The 22,699-nt window shown below is 41.0% G+C and overlaps 3 protein-coding genes and 1 long non-coding RNA gene across 4 annotated transcripts; 1 reads left to right on the top strand and 3 right to left on the bottom strand.

Moving 5' to 3' along the window:
* Window positions 1–1,694: 1,694 nt before the first annotated feature.
* Window positions 1,695–2,871, bottom strand: LOC147637109 (uncharacterized). Its single transcript, XM_086799897.1, has 2 exons — window positions 2,581–2,871; window positions 1,695–2,483 (listed from the first exon to the last, which is right to left on the bottom strand). Exons 1-2 carry the CDS (start codon window positions 2,673–2,675, stop codon window positions 2,240–2,242), a joined length of 339 nt encoding a protein of 112 aa, XP_086656023.1. The 5' UTR covers window positions 2,676–2,871; the 3' UTR covers window positions 1,695–2,239.
* Window positions 2,772–4,353, bottom strand: LOC147637108 (uncharacterized). Its single transcript, XR_015266149.1, has 4 exons — window positions 3,769–4,353; window positions 3,225–3,289; window positions 2,972–3,075; window positions 2,772–2,816 (listed from the first exon to the last, which is right to left on the bottom strand). It is a non-coding gene; the product is annotated as an uncharacterized LOC147637108 (long non-coding RNA).
* A 2,146-nt stretch (window positions 4,354–6,499) lies between these two features.
* On the bottom strand, window positions 6,500–8,795 carry LOC147637107 (uncharacterized). The gene is made up of 2 exons (XM_086799896.1): window positions 8,541–8,795; window positions 6,500–8,467 (listed from the first exon to the last, which is right to left on the bottom strand). Exon 2 carries the CDS (start codon window positions 8,437–8,439, stop codon window positions 7,858–7,860), a length of 582 nt encoding a protein of 193 aa, XP_086656022.1. The 5' UTR covers window positions 8,440–8,467; window positions 8,541–8,795; the 3' UTR covers window positions 6,500–7,857.
* A 2,597-nt stretch (window positions 8,796–11,392) lies between these two features.
* On the top strand, window positions 11,393–14,443 carry LOC147637106 (protein NRT1/ PTR FAMILY 8.3-like). Its single transcript, XM_086799895.1, has 3 exons — window positions 11,393–11,802; window positions 12,223–12,440; window positions 12,916–14,443. Exons 1-3 carry the CDS (start codon window positions 11,766–11,768, stop codon window positions 13,060–13,062), a joined length of 402 nt encoding a protein of 133 aa, XP_086656021.1. The 5' UTR covers window positions 11,393–11,765; the 3' UTR covers window positions 13,063–14,443.
* The last annotated feature ends 8,256 nt before the right edge of the window (window positions 14,444–22,699 follow it).

Below are 22,699 nucleotides of genomic sequence, written 5' to 3'. Positions count from 1 at the left end.
TTCACCCACATAGCCTTCTACACACAGAGCTCGCGCTGTATAGTGTATGTAACCCCTCACATATATACATATGCATTTTTTTATGCGTATATATATATATATGTGTGTGCGCGCGCGCGTGTGCGTGTGTATATATATATATATGTGTGTGTGTGTGTGTGTGTGTGGGGAACAGGTACACGTTGAAGTTGTCATGGAGGCTTATGAGTTGGATGAGGCTGTGGGGACTGCTCTGGTTAGTTTGTATGGTAGGTGTGGGAGTCTTGAAGCTGCACAGGCGGTGTTTATCAAGATGCCTTCGCAGAGTGTAGTGACTTGGAATGCACTAATTGCAGGTTTTGCCCAGCATGGGAAGGGAAAGGAGACTCTACAGCTGTTCTATCAAATGCGAAACATGGGATTACGGCCAACTGAGGTGACATTCATTAGTGTTCTCAATGCATGTAGTCATGCAGGCCTAGTAAACGGAGGCTGGCATTGTTTTTGCTTGATGAGCCAAGAATATGGCATTACACCTTCCACAGATCACTATGACTGCATGGTCGATCTGCTTGGAAGGGCTGGCCTGCTGGATGCATTGATCTGTGACATGCCAGACCAGCCCACCATTGTGACATGGATGAGCTTGCTCGGTGCATGCAGACATCAAACTGACGTAAAGCGAGCTCAGCGAGCTGCAAACATCTTGTTTCGATTGGATCCTGGGAACATTGTACCACGGGTTATGCTATCCAACATGTGTGCAGTAATGGGCATGGAAGAGGGTACATGTGTGATAAGTGAAGAAGGCCCACAGGACCAAGTCTCCTTTTCAGCTTGGACAGGTTGATCTCTTTCTTGGCCCAACATGCATGAAGTGCGAATGTAGCTGAGTCGGCAAAGTTAACTGAAAAGACACCCATAGGGCTATACTAGGTGGGGTAATATACAACTCGGGGGCTCAATCTAACCCTCACATCCACTCTAATATGGCCATATCATATAATGGTGGGTGGAAAAAGCCAAACAGGAGGCCGATAATGCCAGTGCACTGATTCATGAGGCCGTCAAATATAGGGGCCTCAGCTTAAGAATCTTGATGCATTATGCTCGCCAAATAAACAAAGTCGCCCGGCTGCCAGTGAGCTCCCATTGAGTATCTCTCTCTTTGTTCCATGAATGATCGGAGGAGTCAGGCATTTGAGTCCGCGAATAAGTGCAAAATCCTCCTCCATACCTGCTGAGCTTGTGGGCAGTACCACAAGCAATCATCAATGTTGTTGAGTCTCCTGAGAGAAACCACATCCAGTGCATGCAGACGATCTACCCCATAAGTAGCCGAACCACCCTTGTATGAGCTATCAGCCATATAAACATGGTGACCCGACGGGGCTCCTAGCTCCTCCAAAGATGCTGCCCGAGGTTAGCTAGAAAGTCCCTGGTGATCCCCTATCGCCTCTAATAGTTGGTCGCAGTGGAAGGGGGGCGGGATTCCCTTCTTCTAGTATACTGCAAGGGTGGGAAGTCGCATCCTGACTGCTCAACGTGGGGCCACCCCATTTACCTCATTATCTCTCACAACAACTTTACTTGTATCTGCCTCTCTACAGCCATCTCCTACCCAATTTCATTAGAATGGAGTCAAGCAGGTTATACTCCCATTAATCAAGAAGATCAACTGACTGGTAGCAAAAGCGATATCAACTGATGTGCAGAAAACTGATTTCAATAGGATGCAGTCAAGCAAGTTATACTCCCATTTAATCAAGAATATCCAATTTCATTAGGCTTCAGTCAAGCAGGTTAATACCCCCATTTAATCAAGAATATACAGCCAAAGATCAACTAACAAACTAGCCTAGCCTACAATCCAATTCTTGGCCATTTCAATTATATATCCAAAACATCTATGACCCAATATTTCTAAAGAGCCATTCCTTTCTACCAAAACAAGTATATAAAAAATTCAATGCTCAACACCTTAAGCCTTTATCTTGGTGAAGACAAAAATAACCATCAGATTAGAACAATTAAGAATTCAAAATATCATAATCACAATATTTGATGAACTTGAGAATCGATCATGAACTGGACTCGAACAATGTCTATTTCCATTGATAAAAGGAAAAATACATCAGTACAGATTTGTAAAATATATACAACTTGCACACCTGGAATATATAGCACTATGTCTACTCCTACTGTTACATCAAATGTCTACTCCTATTGTTACATCAAATGTAGTTACAAGACACTATTTCTACTCAATCTTACGACGACTTTTTCTAAGCTCAGGGTTTGGCTTCTCTTTCGAGCATGGCGGTAGACCAAGTAAGTCTTCTTCAGAGGCAACATATTCTTCGTTGTTTGCCCTCCCTTTGCATCGCCTTAATACTCCAATGAGGTCAACATCTACAAAATCTTTTGATAGATTTTTGCTGAATTCATCTAGTCGCTTGCCTACTCTCTCCTTATACGCACAGAATACTTCGTCATTGGGAAACCTGCAACAAAGGCAATGAAAATAGCTCCAATGAAAAAGCATATAAAACTGGTATATATCGAATCACACATACAATAGTATAAGTTGAATCTACTTACATGGTTTCGTCGATACTGTAATTATCCAAAGAGTCGAGAAACCTCTCATACTGTTCATTTGTCATGAACTCCCAGTCGGTTGAACTTGATCTCATACAAAAGCCTCTGAAAAAGATAAACAAGAAATTTCAACGCATTAAAAAAACCAAAGGTTGATAACCAGAGACGAGAGTAAGAAAAAGGAACCCTGCCTAGGGTTCATGCTGATCATCGCGGTAGGTTCAGCAGAAATGTGTCTACAAGTAAAATCAGGCCAATCAGTTAGAAATGAAGCAAAGAGGGTGAGGGTAACCTAGGACCTTTGGAAGATCATAGCCTCGACAAAGAACATGACATCACAACAAAATGGCACTGCGAGAAAGAGAGAGAGAGAGGGAGAAAAGTAACTTACATAGCAACATCTTCCATGGTTGACAGAACGTCAAGTGCCATGTCAATGCAGCAAGAAACGGCTCGTTCATGCTGATCATCGCGGTAGGTTCAGCAGAAATGTGTCTACAAGTAAAATCAGGCCAATCAGTTAGAAATGAAGCAAAGAGGGTAACCTAGGACCTTTGGAAGATCATAGCCTCGACAAAGAACATGACATCACAACAAAATGGCACTGCGAGAAAGAGAGAGAGAGAGGGAGAAAAGTAACTAACATAGCAACATCTTCCATGGTTGACAGAACGGCAAGTGCCATGTCAATGCAGCAAGAAACGGCTCCCTACTCAAAAAAGGCTCTCTGTGAGGTAAGGAACTGCAGAAAAGGCACACTCTCTCTCTGCTCAAAAAAGGCTCTCTATGAGGTAAGAGCTGTGTGCCCTAAGTTTCTGAGGCCCCTACTAGAACCCAAATTACCTGCCAGAATCAGATTAAAAATCCTCAAATCTACCAATTAATGTCAAAAACAAGCTCTGCCAAACCTGTAGCTTACTTTTGGTTTGCATGTGGCCGCATAAACCTGGGCTTAATTAGCATGATAAGAAGCCTTGCAGAGACTTATACTGACGCACCTACGCTTGGACATGGAAGTTCCAAAAATCTTACAAATCGTGTAGGGCTATTCTGAAGTGAAAAGACCTGGTAAAAGGGGGTTCTCTCTCTCTCTCTCTCTCTCTCTGAAGAAAAGTTTGTGGGTGCACCTGAAGAAAGTAACTGTGGGTACTCTCTCTCTCTCTCTCATTTAGGGCTTAGAGAGCTTACCTTTCCCTGGAGAAGACAGACGAGATACGTCGTTTGCGTTGTAGACTGTCTCTGGCAAGAGGTAAATCCTTCAGGTACGGGAACCAAACACCGCTCTCATCTGTGCAAAAAGAAATCAAGAAATGGCAAGCAGGTACCCAAAGAAAACTGCTCTGTGCAACAAGAAATCAAGAAACGGCAAGGGTTACGTATATACAACCCTTCTAGTTTCCTTTATTTAATTTTTAAAATTTTATCTTTTTTTTACTTTTTCTTCTTGTTTTTTTTAAATTATGATTTTTTACAATATTTTGGTCCTTCGATTTTAGTTATTCAATTCTATTTTACTTCGTTGATTGTTTGTTTGAAATAGAGTGACCCAATTCATCTTAAAAAACAAAATTAATTCATTAATTACTACAAAAGATGCTTTTTTTTTTCAGAGTACAAAAGTTGAAAGCTTTTTTATTTTAATAAAAAAGTGAGGCGGTGGAGATTAAAAAAGCAAAATGTAAAGTTAAAGGTTTGAAAAAAAAATGAAAACAAAGCATGAAGGCTGTGAAGGGAAAAAAATGCGCCCCCTTTGTTTTCGCAGCATCTGCTCAAGAGAGAATGGCCGACTCTGGAGTCTGCTCGCCTCCTCTCGTCGTGTGGGGAGAGGGGGGGCGTGTGCCTGGCACACGCTCCCCCTCTCCCCTTTTTTTTAAATTTTTTTAGTACTTGCATTCATTCTCTCTCTCTCTCTCTCTCTCTCTCTCTCTCTTTTACATTTCTCGAGTCAAGAAGCGCTCTCTGTCTCTCTCTCTATCTCCCTGCACCGACCAGGTTCACTCTCTCTCTGTCTCTCTTTCTCTCTCGTATCCTGAGCGCATACGTCAGTGTTGAGCTGGCCAACAACTTAGAACATCTTCTTGCGGTGCATTTTCATTGAATAAAGATGGTGCATAAGGCGGCAGTGCTTTTGATGACGGCACACTACAGTAGAGAAGAGCACACAGTAGAGAGCAAGACTGTCGAGAGAGATCAGGAATCAATAGCACAAAATAGAGAGCAGGATTGTCGAGAGAGAGAGAGAGAGAGAGAGAATAATAAAGAGGTAGTGTGTATGGCCGAGACAGATAGAGAGAGAGGGGGAGAGACACCAATCAATGGTGATGGTGCGCAGGCTGCCAGAGTGAGAGTTCGAGGGAGAGAGTGATGAGAGAGAATGCGATGACATGTTGCAGAGAGAGAGAGAGAGAGAGAGAGAGAGAGAGGGATAGAGAGAGAGGATTTTTATATATAATATATATATTAGGCTTTCATTTTAGTATTAGGAGTTTAACTTTTGTGAAGCTCCAGCGAGGTATGTAATGGAGGGATACGGTATATTCAGGATTGATAGACGGAGTGGAAATAGAAAAACTGAAACCATAGCATTATAGAGCAAACGAAATGAAAAATGTTGGTGGTGGCGGATTTGTGATCAGGTAAGTGGCCTGGGCACAGTGAATTTTAGACGAATGCGTAGCCATAAAGATTTATTTTTTAGAAAAGTAAATAAAGATTTTAAAAATAAAAAAATCATTTTAAAAAAACAAAAAGAAAAAAACAGAAGGGAGTAAACGGTGCTCCCACAAAGACAAGGCACGATGCAAAGTTCGAACTAAGAGTAGCCAAGTTATTTTTCTTGATTTATTTTTTAGAAAAGTAAATAAAGATTTTAAAAATAAAAAAATCATTTTAAAAAAACAAAAAGAAAAAAACAGAATGGAGTAAACGGTGCTCCCACCAAGACAAGGCACGATGCAAAGTTCGAACTAAGAGTAGCCAAGTTCACTCGATGAGTCTAAGGCTGGTGTCACACAGAGCGCTCCGCCATCTTTCAAATCTGAGGTGATCGATCACACGCACGAAGCACTTTATACCTCACAGCCATGCTACACAAGAAAATGTGGCCGGGGATCTGAGGCCGACCATGGCGTGGCCAACGGAAGATTACAGGCGGAAAATGCTCTGATTCGTGAGCCTGCTGAAAAGTTGCAAAGCCATGGCATGGCCAATCGAGATCGCTATGTGAAGAAAGCTTGAAAAGGTGGTCAGGCGCTAGTGTGACAGCAGAGCAGAGCGCCCAACCAAATTTTTTTCTTTGGATGGTCGAGCGCCCTGTGTGACACCAGCCTAAGCAAGAATACAAAGGCCTTCTAAACCATTAATTTAATGGTTGTAAATATAACGTTTCAACACGTAAGAGACCATTCACACCCTGCCCCAGATTGTCTTGAAAACACATTACTAAACCCCTTACCCAGAACATAAACAAGGCAATCACATTGTCACACAGCAAGGGGCAAAAAGGACGAAAAGCGTGTTTTATGGGCATTTGTCTACAAAAGTACAACCCAAGCTATACAAGAAATTTGGGCCACTAGCCACTGAACCTATCTCGATGGTGTAAGCTGTGAGTGCACACAAGCACCCAAGACCACAACATGTGAAAATTTGCTTAGGTTTGGAAAAAAATCTAGCAAGAGAGCATTATTGCTCATGACATTTCTCTCAATCTTACAAGGCAAAGTATTTCAAGGGCATAACTCTTAGTTGTGCCAAATGACACTTATTAGGGTTGAGTTGCCCTCCACATTCATCATATCTTTGAAAGACCTCCTTCAATCTACTACAATGCTCCAATCTTGAACTGTAGATGCAAAAATCATCAATGAAGTCCTTCACAAACTTTCCCAAGAAAGGAAAAAGCACTCAATTTGCCCTTTTTTGATAATATGTTGGGCCATTAGATAACCCAAATGGCAATACCTTGTAACAAAAACAACCCCATGTTATGCTCATGTGGCTGAGTTAGGATGCAACATAATGCATAAGCGGATGCATCTATATGAACGTGGAAAATGCGATTCCAATCAGGTGATTTTAGTATTGGGGCTGAAATCAAAGCTTGCTTGAGATTTTCAAAGGATTGCTCGCATTCCTCGATCCACTCAAAGACAATTAGAAGAGCATAAAGTGGTCAAGCAATGTCGGCATACAAGTAGATAAATCTACGGTAGTACCCGCAGTGTCTCATGAATATTTGTACCCCTTTTGAGTGTACAAGCCCTGGCAATTCAACAATGACCTTGATCTTGTCCTCATCTATAGAGATTCCATTTCCAGAGACAATATGACCCAAAATTTTACCTTGCCTGACCATAAACTTGCATTTTTCTAGATTGAGGTAAATGCGATAAAGACGACACTTTTGAAAGACTAATTCCAGGTGATTTACATGTTCAAGTCTATCATTAGAATGAATGCACAAGTCATCCATGAATATTTCAAGAAAGATTCGAAGATACTCCCTGAAAGCATGAGACATAAGCTTTGGAAAGTCGCTGGTGCATTTGTGAGACCAAATGGCATCACTCTGTACGCATAAATACCCCACTCCGTAGCAAATGCGGTTTTATGTTGGTTGGTCTTCCTCCTTGATCGAGACTTGATTATACCCGAAGAAACCATTGAGAAAACTATAAGCTTTCTTACCTCCTACTCTCTCCAACACATGATCAGTGATTGGTAGAGGGTAGTTGTCTCTGACAATAGCTGCATTCACTTTCTTGAGATTGACACACACCCTGAGTTTGCCATTTTTCTTGGGGACTACCACAATTGGTGACACCCATTCCGTGTGCTCGATCGGGTAAATGAACTCTGCTTCCAAAAGCTTATTAATTTCTTGCCTCATGCTCAATATCTTTGATGCATAAGCCTCTACATCCATGCGTCCCTGTTGCAGCTTTCTGATGTTGTTGCATAGTTGTGAACTTGATTTTTCTTTTCAAAACCTTTGTAGGAAAGTGGCCACTACTTGTGCAAATGTGTTGAAGTGGTTTTCATTGTACCTTGAGATCCATTTCATGGCTCCCTTAGTAAAAGTATTCATGAAAGCATCTTTCTTTAATTCTTCCATTGTTGGAGCTGCAGGATTTGGGTCCCAGGGCCGTGCCACCTTCCAATAATGTTCAAATCTATTCACATGGATGTCTGCATCCTCTGATTTTTTCCCTGCAAACACCGGGAAGTTTTTTGCTATTTGACACCCTACCTTTTTGCCAGCTATCTGTTGCGTTTTCAGCTGCTCCCCTGTATCCTCACTTGCATTCTTGCTCCCTGCCTGCCGCGAATGGTCATGCAGCGGCCCGTCTCATCGGCCAAAGGCGACGTTTGCGGGTCGCCCCCCCTCGTCCTCCTTCCTTGCTTGGCGGCCATCTTCTTGTCGAGGGGTGCAGTTGTGCCCCCTGCCTTCTTGCCCTTCTTATTCAGTCCCTGCTGCTGCGGCGGATGGTGGTCTTTCGCTCCCTCCGCCTTCACACCTTTGGCCGGATGGTCTTTGGGCCCCTCCGCCTCCACACCTCCTTTGCCCTCTGCCACCTCCTTTGCCGTAGCTGCGCCCCCTGCCTTCTTGCCCTTCTTGCTCTGTGGGTGCTGCTGCGGATGCTCTTTGGCCCCCTCCACCTCCACACTTTTGCGCTTTGCCACCTCCTTTGCCGCAGCTGTGCTCCCTGCCTTCTTGCCCTTCTTGCTCTGTCCCTGCTGTGCTGCGGATGCTCTTTGGCCCCCTCCGCCTCCACATTTTTTCCCCTTGCTGCAGCTGTGCCCCCTGTCTTCCCCCCCTTCTTGCTCTGTCCCTGCTCTGCGGATGGTCCTCGTCATCTGCCCTCGTCCTCCTTCGAGATGCAGCCTGCAAAATCGATCCAGGTCATGCATGTAAACCCGGGCAATAGACACCATAGCTAGCTAGGGTCGAATCTTACCACCTCCACCCCCTTCAGCTTGCCCCCTTCATCTTCAGCTACAGTGCGCCCATGTTTCTTTGGGGGCTTTGGAGGCGGGGTTGAATACTTCCCCCGCATAGCCTTGACACCCGACATCCTCCCTAATGAAGCGCAGCACAACAACACAACTGCGCATGTGTGCATGCGTTGCTCTTCCTAGCCTATGGGCTCACCATCGCCAAGCTCAGAAAACGCAAGTCCCCCCTGTGCAGCGTGCATGCGTTGCTCTTCCTACTAGCCTATGGGCCCGCCATCGCCAAGCTCAGAAAGCGCAGGTGTGCATGCATGCGTTCACCCTACCCCCCCCAACAAGAAAGTGCCTTCACACCAGCAATCGGACGCCCATCACCCCTTCGCATGCGCGGGCTGTCACCTCAAAAGATCTTCGTATTGCGTGACATGCCTCCCTTGACTCTTAATGAGTAGCCGACGTGGCGCACCTCGTCCACGTGGAGCTCGCCTGGTGCCCCATCAGCGTACCGCCACGTCGGACGCCCCACCCCATTTGCGCCCGGGTTTACGTTAATGTAAACCCAGGCCCAAATTTGCCACGTGGACGGCCCAGATGACGTCCCGCTTGGCGCCCCATTTCCCGCCCGTCGATCCCATTAAACGAACCGCTGGCGGCGCCTAGGAGATAGTCTCAACGTTACTACGCTTGGACAAGTGTAGTGATTTACCCTTTCTAAGGCCCATGTGGCATCACTGCATGTATTAAGTTCTACAATAATCCTTTTCATTATTGATGTGGCCCTTCATAAAAATCCCAATGTCCTTGGCCTTACAAAAGAACAGAAGAATGAGGGGGGGAGAGGTACCAATCACAACTAATGTGCCTCGAAATACTTCCTAGGGAAAAAAGTGAGGTGAACACTAAGCCTCTTGCCCAGGGCAGGCCAAAAAACACGTTTATAACAAATGAGTAAAGAACTATAAGCATTACTAGGCATGACTACCTTGCAAGCACATGCAACTTATTTTAAGACTTTTCAACACAACATTAAATGTTTTTTTGACATGCAATTTGAAATTGTCCAAAACAAAGGTTATTTTGTAGAACTTTTCAGAATGGCATTAAATGCCTTCCTCACATGCATTTTGAAAATGTCCCTTCATGTTATATTGCTAATGGTAACCTACCTATTTATAGGGCAAGACTAACCTAGCTAGGGATCATTTGGAGTCTAGATTTTCTCTAAGTGAAGGGACATTGCTCTAGAAATTTGTTTTATATTTGTTTGTTTTCATAGATACACCATTATATGGACCAATTTTTTTTATCACTATTTAAAAATCAACTATCCCTTAAAGAGTCCATGTAGGGACTCTAGAGGATTTTGCATAGAGCACATGCTATGATGCTTCTCCTCTTCATAACTCAACATGGCCCTTCATGAAACAAGTGTATTTTCCTAAAGAAAATAACTTGCTTAGTCTTGGATGGTTCACCAAAGGCTACAAAAACCTACATGCAAGAATGGACATTTATTTTTTTCAAAGGCTAAAAAGTTCAAATCTCTCTCTCTCTCTCTCTCTCATTCATTTGGAAAGCCATCTTGAAACTCTAATTTAAATATTTTTTACTTGGTTTTCTTGCAAAGGAAAAGTGATTGAGGAAAAGTTCTCTTCAATGCAAATTTGTTATTATCTTTACTAGGCTCATATGTGTTTATTTTAGCGCTCTCTCTCTCTCTCTCTCTCTCTCTCTCTCTCTCACTTCTTTATTAGCTTTAGAGTATTCTCTCTCTCTCTCTCTCTCTTTTACTGGACTCTAGACTGAAGACAAATTTCTCTCTTCTCTTTCACTACTCTCTCTCTCTCTCTCTCTCTCTCTCTCTTTCTCTCTCTGGTTGTTCTTTCCTTTTAGTCTACCTTTTAGAAGGCACTAATTTATTATATCTAGGTGATGTAGATAGCTAGTGAGACTTTTTTTATGTGATGTAACAGCCCCGTCCCGCGTAGCGCTTATAGCATTAGTGGCACTTAGCAAGTGCCACTAAAATAATTGTCCCACTCAAATAATTTATTTTAGTGGCACTTGTGAAATGCCACTAAATTCTCCCAGCACTTGTGAAATACTTTCATTTCAAGAGTATTTAGTTAAAATGGGAAGGTTTTAAGCCTTGAAATTTGATTGAAACATCTATTCTTGCATAGAGGGGAGAGAAACTCTTTTTAAAAACATCTTTTGATTCCTAACTTTAAGGGGTTGGCAGCTTTTTGACTGACATTAATAACACGTTTCTTTTTATAACACTTCAAAAAGAATTGACATACTCTAGAAGGTAACTTGAGGGAGGATAACTTTTAATGCAAAGAAATTTATATTAGGTATCAAAATAGATACAGCACCCTAAGGTGAACACTGGAGCTTATGGACTTTCCTAAGCAGTAGATCCACAGTAGCTTTTATCTTCCCTCTCTCCCTAGCTTTTTTCACCAAGTGCTACTAATACCTCCAAAATAAAAAGTATTTGGATGGTTTGAGGAGATGAATAACTTGAGCAGCCGGTTCCACCCATAGAATTTTGTGCATAGGAGGTCATCTCCTCATACATGGCAAGTTATCCTCCCTCAAGTTACAAGTATGAGGGAGGATAACTTGCCATGTATGAGGAGAAGATGACCTCCTATGCGCAAAATTCTATGGGTGGAACCGGACAAGTATGAGGGAGGATAACTTGCCATGTATGAGGAGATGACCTCCTATGCACAAAATTCTATGGGTGGAACCGGCTGCTCAAGTTATTCATCTCCTCAAACCATCCAAATACTTTTTATTTTGGAGGTATTAGTAGCACTTGGTGAAAAATTCCTAAGTGCTACTAAATTCAACGGACCAAGTGGGACACATATTAGTGGCACTTGCAAGGTGCCACTAATACCACGGACCAAGTGGGACACATATATTAGTGGCACTTGCAAGGTGCCACTAGTGCCACTAATACCACGTGGGACGGGGGTGTAAGAATTGTTAGTGCTCAGTGATTATTATGCTCTTTTCTTCCCTCTTTGAATAGTGCGCAAAACAAGGTTTTTGACAAACACTCACTCACTCTCTCTCACACACACGCATTAAGTCCTCTAATCAGAGCCGTCATATCTCCCAAGCTTGGCCATGGAGAGTGGGCACGCAGAAGAAATCCATGGCAATGAGCTCATCCAAGAGGATACAGATGACCACGCTAGAGATACACGACATCTATGGTTGCGCGTTGGAGAGCTGCCAAATACATAGTAGGTAGGACTTCTGCCTTAACTTTTCCACTGCCTTGAGCATTATCTTGCACACCTATCTTTCTTTGACTGGAGCTGCACTTGCATGCATACACACGAGCATGCGCGCACGCGCACACACACAACCCATCCACAGAGGAAAAAAAAAAAACAGCAAAACCCAAAAGAAAGGTTTCCATTAGAAACACTTGTTGCAAGGAGAGTTTGCTAAAAATGTGTGCGCGCGCGCGCGCATGTGCATGTGCATGTATATGTATATGTATGTGTACCTTATATATGTATTCACGCATGCTCATTCGTATGGTTGTTTGTGTGTAGAGAGAGCCAGAGAAAGAGAGAGAGAGTCTCTTACAGTACAAAGGTCTTATCACAGCAATCAACTTTATATATTTACTCTGTTCTGTTGCTTACCAAATTAATGCAGGAAATCAAGGCTTGAACTGCCTGGGCTTCTATGGAGCTACATTAAATTTGGTGGTATATTTTACTGATGTTCTTCATCAGGGGAATGCGACTGCGGCCAGCAACGTTAGCACTTGGAACGGGACTGCATCACTTTTCCCAATTCTTGGTGCTTTTCTCGCAGATGCCTATTGGGGTCGGTACTGGACATGCATTATATTGTCCTGCATATATGTACTGGTGAGTGCATGCAACCTTTGCTCTATCAAGTAAAATTTAACTTATGTTCAAGCATAGCTGTAATCTTCATTCGGTTGAGACTTCTCTTGGCTTGATTTGGTTTCTTGTGAGAGTATATATGCCAGGCAGTACATAAGGGTAGCTATAGTACATATACATAGTAGTAAGTTATAGTACATTCATGCAGTACTGTATGGTATGGTATACACACAGTACTATGTATGCTGTATTGTATGATATGGCGTACAAAGTACATGCGGTTCAACGTACATGGTGTGTGTACGTGTACAAGTGCACTGCACATGTAAAGAACATGACCGCTTCACATGTACTGTACATGTGCGTACCATATCATGCGTGTAATGTATGGTGCTGATATCATGTACAGTGCATACACACCATACCTTACATATCCTCGTGAATGCGGCAATGTGCCACTAAGGTACTTACTAGGTGCTTCTACCATGCCTTGTAGACCCTCCATAGATCAAGTCTACCAAAGGGGTCCTCAATCGGCTTCCATTTAACCATCTCGCCACTCAGTTCAGTACACAGTGGTCCAAAAACAGCTCAAAATAAGGCGTTTTCAGCAACGTATTCAGTCCATCCAAGGGGCACATGAGTCCATTTTCCGTCAAAAGTGATAGAGAAACTAGATTATGATGCTTAGGAACATGTATGCATATGGGCCCGCCAATTAGAGTTCGTCTCGACAGGGTTCGCAACAGCAGACAGCAAGGACATCCATAAATGTCACATCTTGCCGACTCCCTACCTTTGCACTGTGAACATCATTCGTGCAAATACCTTAGAGTGGAACTAGCCTTCTACATATCCTCTCAAAGTGTTGGTGAATAGGCATACCAAACCTCAACCCAATCGGAGCTCATCTGCTATGTTTTCCCAGGCTGCCAACATGGCCGGAACACATGTCGCGTGCAAAGCTCAAAAGAATTTTTGACAACTGAGAATGGTCGGTACAGGCTCACAGAGCGAGGGTTTTTGGAGCTGATTCTACCATGAGTTATAGATGCCCTATACATCATTCATACCAAGGGGTTTTCCAATCAGAGTGCATTCACCCCTCGCTACTCAATTTACTGCACGCTGCTCCAAAAATGGCCAAAAATCAGCTTGCCGACGACCACTTTTCGGGAGGCTGTAAAAACTTGTGCCAATGCCATATCAACAATCTATCATTCTCACACTCTTTTAGAAGTGTTTGAGAACAGGCATATTAAACCTCAACCAAATCGAAGTCAATCTGCTAGGTTTTCTCACGCCGTCAACATGGTAGAAACACCTGCTGCGCACAAGGCTTGACAAACTTTTTCTTTCAATTCGAAAAAGCTGCAGACAGGAGGAAGTGATGTGGCTTCCCTCGACTAACTTTCAAACAGCACGGGGGACAAGTTCTGCTAGGGATCGAGCACCAAAATTGGATCAAAATGCTACAACCATCATGTTCTTGACATCCTGTAGGTCTCTGTTGGTATGCTGGGCATCAAATTTAGGCTTGTTTTGACCATGATATGCATGTTTTTCCACCTAGGGTTTCCCGTTCCTACACATGCTGCCTATTGATGATGCATATTCAAACACATGCAAAAACATGTTCTTTTATATGTATAGAAGACACCTATAAAATGGCGTAAAGATCGGATGTGTGTGCTGCGCATGCAAAAGCTCGGAAGGTCCGTGCGCTCTAGGTCACAAATCTCTCTCTCTCTCTCACACACACAATGCAAATTCAAACAATGAATAATCTAAATGCGCTAATGTGACTATACCCCCCGACCCGGCTGACTAATGCATGTGATTTTATTGGACTCAAAAGACCTCCGAGATATCTCCCGGTTCGAATTGCTTGTCATTTGGAGTCCCGAAGACCTTGTTTTGCCGTTTCAGCGCCGTGGCGGATAAGTGAAATTTTCAACGTTGCCGAAATGAACCATGGTCTGTCCCACTTGTTCACCTTGGTGCATAGATCAGGCGTTTGCAGCCGCTTTCAATTTTGGAGCCTTTTTACCTGCTCTTTTTATTTTTAAGTGTTATTTATTAAAAAATAGCAAAAAATAAAAGAAAATAGAAATAATTTCCAAACACCCGCCGAAAAATACTAATAATTTACCCGAAAAAACTCATTACGACGGAGTGAATGGTATCAAATTCCGGCTCACTAAAATGGTTTTGACGTCCAAAATTGACTTATTTGTTACGAACTAATAGTTAAAAACTGTTATGTACATAAATATATACGTGACTCACACCTAAGGGCTCACTTTTGACGATGTCCCCACTTTATTGGACTTGTTTGGGCAATCTCTACACAAAAATTTAGCGCAATCAAACAAAAACATCCAAAACACTCAAAAACAGTGCCCAAACTACTGTTGACTCTTCTTTTGACTTGAAGCTCTGAGACTGGCCTTACATGCCAACTCCCCCAAACCTACAGTTGTGTCCGTCCCTGGACACTGTGGTTGGGTGCTTTGCGTGTTTATTTGGCAGTTAGCGACTGTGTGGACGGGTTGAACAAAGTGTCTATGCATGGCTATGTAATGTAGCCCTATATGCAATCACAGTCTATGCATGTGTAAGGTGATATGCTGTGCGAAAATAGAAAGTCTTGGAGCAATGTGGTCCAAGGGCTTCTGTTGTCAAGGTTTGTGCACTCATCCTTACCATTCAGTGAGTTCTTCACTCTCGCTTCTCCAGTTCTTTGGTTTGCAGAATTCACAGCCATCTATTGGTCCGATTTCCTCATCTTGTTGACTACCTTGATGTAACTTTGTATGGTAGCTCATTCCAAATAACCTAATCTGTAATTTTAAGGCCCGTTCTCTGATAGAAGCGCATAACATACTCTCTTGGATACACTCAGCTATTTGTGTTAGAATTTTGTTCTCTGGAGTGGATGTAGATGCCAAGATTCTCATTGAAGTACAAATTTTCGAACCTTGTTGTTGCTTCGGTATCCATTTGCCTTTGTGTGCTCTAGTTGGTCTTGTTCTTGCCACTTTCGTTGGAGTTGCAGTTACTGGTTTAGGAATTTTCCAACTCTCCTACGTGTACTTATCCTCCAAGCCACATGACATGATGGTCCGGTCCTTGCTCTCCACTTTGTTGTTTTCTTGCCCTTCCTTTCCCTCTTTGCAAGTCCAGCCAATTTGGACCTTTGAGTCCTCTCCCTTGATAGATTTCTTCCAAATGTGCAACAGAAAAACCAATCAAACATTCCTTTGAGATAGTTCAATTTGTACCGCCCCCATGTCTTGTGTTCTTGAAATAAACTCCCTTGCACGATAATGGCTCTTCTCAATTCCTTGGGTGCTCCACATATCAAGTGATCTGTACGTGTTCATGAACCATGCACCAGGGGCAAACAAAATGTGTTGCATACATAAAACATCCACCATTCAGAACAAATGCATTAGAACAGAAATCTACATTGCAAAACCTTACTACTATGTTAATTACCATGTAATGCACAATATTCAAATACTTCTCTAATAATCACCCTTGTGATTAGCACTTATTTGCTAACCAATGAGAAAAGGAAAGGCTAGAAAATTATTGGTTTTAGTGCTAGAGATTAAATGATTTGACGAAATCTCATAAAAATCAACACATCTTTGGCATTCTTAAAATTTAGCTAGTAAAAACTACACTAAGGTTGGTTTTTGGAGAAAAATATTCATTAGCTATGGCACAATGTTCATAAAAAATTACCTTCAGTGTAAAATAACCACTTGAAGTTTCCAAAACATTGATGGGTATTAAGGCTAGCCTTGAAATTACCTGTTGAAATTTCATAAATTAACTTATAGAATCATTTAGTATGCTAATTTTTTCTAAGTTATACACACAAAAAATACTCACAATTTTGTGAAGATTGGTTCAAAAGATGAGTCAAAGCATACATTAAACAAGGTCTAAAGTGTACACGTGAGCATGCGTGTATATGTTCATACATATATATACAATACATAGGCATGTTGTATATACATTTATGCTAAAAAAATATCTTCCGAAGCCACTTTGGCTAGACAACACACAAAGCAACAACAATAGTTTTGAAATTGAGTCGTTTTATGGCTCACACGAAGGTTTTTAACTCTTACATCTCTCTCTCTCTCTCTCTCTCTCTCTCTCTCTCTCTCACATCTAAGTTGGAATCAAAATTACCATTTTGTTGCTTTAAATCAGTAGAAAGTAATAAATGGCAACTCAACTTTTTAGAAAGCTCCAATTCACGACTGAAGACACATGAGGTAAATTCATGACTTTAGACACAAGGTCTTTTTAACTAAGTAGGATATAAAAGTGTCATTTTCTTGTTTTGGAAAAACATTAACAACTAAGCATGTAGGTGGTTTCTTAAGAAGCCCCTTTTTGAGATGAATATAGACCTATTACTAGAGGTTTCAAAATGGATAAAACATGAGTGCAAGGTGGCCATAAAATTATGGTACCACATGTTTTGACGCATGAAAAAATGCATTATGAATCTTGATGTACTACACTAAAATTATTTTAATGAGAAAAAAAAAGATATTATTTTTAACTATTGGAAACATGTCATAACATAAAAAATGGCCAAATATTTGATATTGGTGTGATTTATTTATCAAATTAGTATAGTGGTTACCCTAGTCTTATTCAAAAAACTTGAGTAAGTGGCTATATGCTTGGATATAGCACCCTCCAAATGCTACATTTCGATAGCATTAAAGTTATTTTATAAAGGAAAATCATCACATCATTCAAAATGAAAAAATTTAAAAGAGAATGTGCTATAGAGGTTATAAGCCAAAATTAGTAGGAACATCAATACTAGATTTCAAAATATTGGAAGGACTCTTGAAACTATGCTTATTATAGGCATTTTTATGTTTGTATCTCTAAATAATGACTAGTGGCATTGATTCAGTGCAATTTCACTTGAATCCACATATACCATCTCTTATTGCTTATATTTCAACATTAGCACAAATTCTAGCATAACTTAAAAACATTCTTTGATGCTCTATATTATATTAGGCGCCCTCAATTCTCAAGTTACATATTGAACATGTATGAAAAATATGGTTTGGATTTGTTGAAAAATTCCAAAAGTATCAAACTTTGGCTCCTTATTATCAAGATTTTTCAAGATTTACTTTTGAGCCCATAGCTTGTAAATCATGATTCAACATTGGTTTAAAGAGAGAAATATATAATAGTGACTTTATGGCAATAATAAGACTTCAAGAATTTGAACTTGCGCATATATGTCAAGAGTTATAGCTAATTTATGTAAAAATCAAGAAAATAGTTTTGAAATTATTCAAAATATTAACCTTGAAAATTTGTTTTAAACTTAGACATAAAAGACGACTATAAAATAGGACATAAAAGTGTCTGAGAACACTTTTACATCCTATTACCAAAGTAGTGTTAAACTCCTACAATAGCATGTTGTGTAAGCTAATGAGAGAGAGAGAGAGCCTCAAGGTGCTTGAATCCTCGAGGTCGAGGGTTCAAGCACCACTAAGCCTACCCTGAATGATTTTAAAACATGGGCAGAATACGAGATTGGGAAATGAAGGATTACTGACCCAATTGCAACTAAAAAATGCATTTAATGCACCCTTTTCATAAAATCTTTGTTTAATAAAAACTTTCTTTCAAGGGTTTATTTAAATATGTCTTTCTTCTTTGCCTTTTAAATTTAAAAATGTTAGTTTCTTTTTTTAAAATTTCTAATTTTTATTCAAAGGTGGGCAGGGCAGCCCATTAGTTCGAAAAAAACTAGTTTTCCAAAATTATGAAAAAATACTTTCAGAGGTAAAAGGGCCAAATTTGAAGCTAAAATCCCCTAAATTTTGAAGGTTTTCTCACCTCTTGATCCTATTTTGAAAGTAAAATTTGGAGTTATACCAAACCTAGGTTACTTAACCCATCATAACAGGGGAACATGGCTCAAATCAGGGCTGATTTTTGCCGGCCATCATGCCTGTTTGGGGGCATTTTGGCCGGCAAATACAGGCAAAAAAAAATCCAGCCGCCGTAAAAAATACCCTTAAAGCTTTAAAAATGGGTATTTAATACACAAAACCTTCAATTTTGACGGGTGGGGGCATCCGTAAAAAATCAGGTCTGGCTCGAATAAACCTTTTTTACGACTTGTTAAAATAAGGGCAACTTCGAATGTGAACCCTCATTCGTAAGGGATTTTGATATAAAATGTGGAGAGTAGAACTAAATTAAATAAATTTTAGCCCTTTTTCTTGAACCACAATTAATTTCTACCTAGTTTTTCAAAATTACAATTTGTAAAATTACATGTAAATTTGCAAGCTCTACATGAGCAGGGTGCAAAATTTATATTAGATAGATCATATGTGGTCATTGTTCCCACGACTTTAAAAGAGTTCTCTCTCACTCTCTCTAATGAATACTTCTCTAATAATCATCCTTGTGATTAGCATCTATTTTTGCTAACCAATGAGAAAAGGAAAGGCTAGAAAATTATTGGTTTTAGTGCTAGAGATTGAATGATTTAACAAAAGCTTATAAAAATCAACACATCTTTGGCATTATTAAAATTTAGCTAGTAAAAACTACAGTAGGGTTGGTTTTTTGAGAAAAATATTCACTAGCTATGGCACAATGTCCGGAAAAAATTACCTTCAGTGTAAAAAACCAATTGAAGTTTCCAAAACATTGATGGGTATTGAGGCTAGCCTTGAAATTACCTATTGAAATTTCATAAATTAACTTCTAGACTAATTTAGTATGCTAAATTTTTCTAAGTTACACACACAAGAAATACTCATAATTTTGTGAAGCTTGATTCAAAAGATGAGTCAAAGCATACATTAAACAAGGTCTAAAGTGTAAAGTGAGCATGCGTGTATATGTTCATAACATAGACATGTTGTATATACATTTATGCTAAAAAAATATCTTCTGAAGTCACTTTGGCTAGACAACACACAAAGCAAACCTTAATCAACAATAGTTTTGAAATTGAGTCGTTTTATGGTTCACACCAAGGTTTTTAACTCTTACATCTGAGCTCTCTCTCTCTCTCTCTCTCTCTCTCTCTCTCTCTCTTACTGAGATGTCAAGATCAACACGAGTTGACACTCACGTAGGGCTTGGGGGTGATTGTTTCATCATTTACTCATCACTGGCGCATTTGGTAGTTGACACGACAGATCTTCACTAGTTATTGTTCATAGCTGGACTACATCGACGACTGGTGTATCTATCGAGAGTGGTGGAAAAATTATCTTACGATCTCACTCATGTAGCGGCTTCACACTATCACTTTTGTACATAGTACTCTTCCTTATGTTGCTATATTTCACTTATCTAATGGTGGACCTTTCTTATCATTTTGAGTAGAGAAGAAGTAAGAATATTTGAGTTTCCATCTTTGCGTGTTCTGTTCCTCCCTTCTATCTTTTGATGGTATCAGAGTCCTACAGTGGCTAAGAGGCTAGAGGCAAGCACAAGAGTCAACGGAGCTGAAGAAAGTGGTACGCAAGAAGAGCTTCACCATTTCTTTTCTCCTCCTTGGCTCCACATCCTCGGGGTAGTCTTTGGAGCTTTTGGTAACAATCTTGAATTGAGAAGCTGTTTTTGTGAGTGTGTGTGGCTTGGAAAATTGAATCGTGATGTATGTCCTTGTGCTAGTCTTGATGCTCGTGCAGCCTTCATCTTGCTCCATGTATTCTCCATGTGAAGGTGAAGTAGTTGGGCGGTGCTGGGGTAATTTTGAAAAAGTAAACGGTACTCTCGGGGTAGTCTTAGGAGCTTTTGGTAACAATCTTGAATTGAGAAGCTATTTTTGTGAGTGTGTCGCTTGGAAAATTGAATCATGATGTATGTCCTTGTGCTAGTCTTGATGCTCGTACATATTCTCCATGTGAAGGTGAAGTATTTGGGTGGCGCTCGGGTAATTTTGAAAAAGTAAACGGTACTCTCCTTTCATACAGGGGCCACCTTGAATAACCATGAAGTAAATATATTATTACCACCCCTAGAGCCCTTTGTTTGTCTACACCCTTTTATAAAAAATACTATTTGGATTCTCTTAAGCACAATGCTTAATGAGTGCGAAGAGACAGTACTTTTGTACTTGCAAGGAAGTTGCTAGCTAGTACCAACTCATTTCTAAACATGTGATAAACAAAAGAAAAATCCATAAGAGGCAAAGCTAACTTAAGAGGAATTGGAGTTATTGAAATGCTTGTGTAGCATGGAGCCAAAGCTTGAATGAATGACAAGAGACCCATTAGTTTTTTCAAGAGCTAGGTTCTCTTTACTTCTAAAGGAGTGCGCATTTTTGTGCGAGCAAAAATTGCAAAAGCTTGTAGGACATTGGCACTCACTGGCATATTGACTTCACTAGATCTTTTGATGAAGGTACCAAGCTCCCATGTCAATCTTGGACCCATGTGAATTCTCTTTACCCAAGCATTGCTTATGGAGCAGAGTCATTTAGGAGGATGTGGATTGACACGGAAAATTTATGCAATGCTTACCGTGATGATTCCTAATCGTGCCATCATAGGCATGTATACATAACAAGTAAATGCCAGATGTCCACAACCATTTGATGATTTTGACATTGGATGGTCCATTGGTAGGTGAAGGATGCACATTTTTTAGTATGCTGAGCCATCAGAGAAGGCGTTTGAGCTTTTATCTTGTAGTGGAGCGACATGAATCAAAGTTAGATTTAGTTGACAAAGGAAGGCCTAGCAGCAAGAGTGCCAGATGTGTAGTAAGCTGTATAGCATTATAAAATGGAAGAACTCAAAGTACTTTTTAAGTTGGATGTACATGTTGAGACGTCAAGCTCACCATGAGCTGACACTGATGACATGGCCTCAGTACTGTTGAGGCATTTACTCACTAGCGTGTTTGGTGACCAACATGACAGATCTTTGTGAGTGATTCTCTACAGTTGGACTACACACTTGGTCCACCAACCGTCAAGTTATTATCATGTCAGTTCACCTCACAGCAGGTTCACACTATGGACCGCTTGTATATGGTACTCTAGTACTTATGTTGTATTTCAATCATCTTTGTTATCACTTTGTTCAGTAGAGAAGAAGAAGTAGTTCAACCTTCCATATCTTGTGTATCTTCTCCATTGTGTGCATGTGTTCTTGCAAGTGTTCTAGCTCTCCTTCTTCTCCCTTTCTTTTCATGGTATCAGAGCCTAGTGCAGTCTAAGAGGCTAAAGAGAAAGAACAGGGCCATAGGAAGCAGTACAAGGACAAGCATCATGTGCACCTCTTCCCCCCTACTTCACAGGTGCAACACTAGGTTTGGGAGCTCCCTCAGGGCTACCAGAAAAGACCTCCGATTCAGGAGCTGCCTTCGTAAGATCGTAGGTGGTGGCGGGGAGGTGTTCTGCCATTAGGGGAAGGATGGGGTCTATAGGGACCCTTTTATTTGGGAGTTTAAGGAGTTGATCGTTGGATTTAGAAACTATTCTTTTCGAAAATGAAACAGGGAAAAATGGCTACATTCCTCTCAAAGTTGATACGTATGGTGGCATAAAAACTCACTAATGTGTCTCCGTGCAACCTTCGTAATTTTCCCATTTATGCTAGCCATGATCTATTAGATGAAAATCAATCATTTAGGCTTGAGAGAGAGAGAGAGAGACATGATGTGGTTTGGGTTGCATTAATTGTTTTCCCTCTATTGCTCTCTCTCTCTCTCTCTCTCTCTCTCTCTCTCTCACAGGGCCATGCCAAGGCTAAACATCACCTATCCTCTTTCGAGGTCTAGGCCAATTCCAGCCTCCGACATCCCTCCCGCTTGGGACCGACACCGAGACAAGTCTCTCGCCTGTCTTGAAATGCCAAACCAAGGGGATCCCAGAGTATATGATCCTACTCTATCTTTGACTATAAATCTACGAAAGAAGATAAAGATCAACCGTAGGTGTCCGGCCAACAAGTGACCCTTCGGACTTCCACCCTCCCACCGGACCTTTGTATCCACTGATTACCCCTTCTCGAAGTAGTACTAGCTACTAGGAAAGCAGTGGCGGCATTTAAAACAACATACAAACTGTTGTACCTCTGAGTCGAGGCTCCCTGTGGTAGTCCCCACCACATTAAACATATTTTATTTACTTTTCCTTTATTACTTAATTAAAGATGTATCTAGCTATATAGGCAAACCATATGTACTTCTCCCAAGCCTCCATCCTCACAATAGGACTGGAACTCGGTCTCCTCCAC

This window comes from Cibotium barometz, chromosome 7 (genome assembly GCF_041138505.1).
Source record: "Cibotium barometz isolate CiBa-2024 chromosome 7, ASM4113850v1, whole genome shotgun sequence".
NCBI lineage: Eukaryota > Viridiplantae > Streptophyta > Polypodiopsida > Cyatheales > Cibotiaceae > Cibotium > Cibotium barometz.
This window is presented reverse-complemented; position numbering and strand designations above follow the sequence as displayed.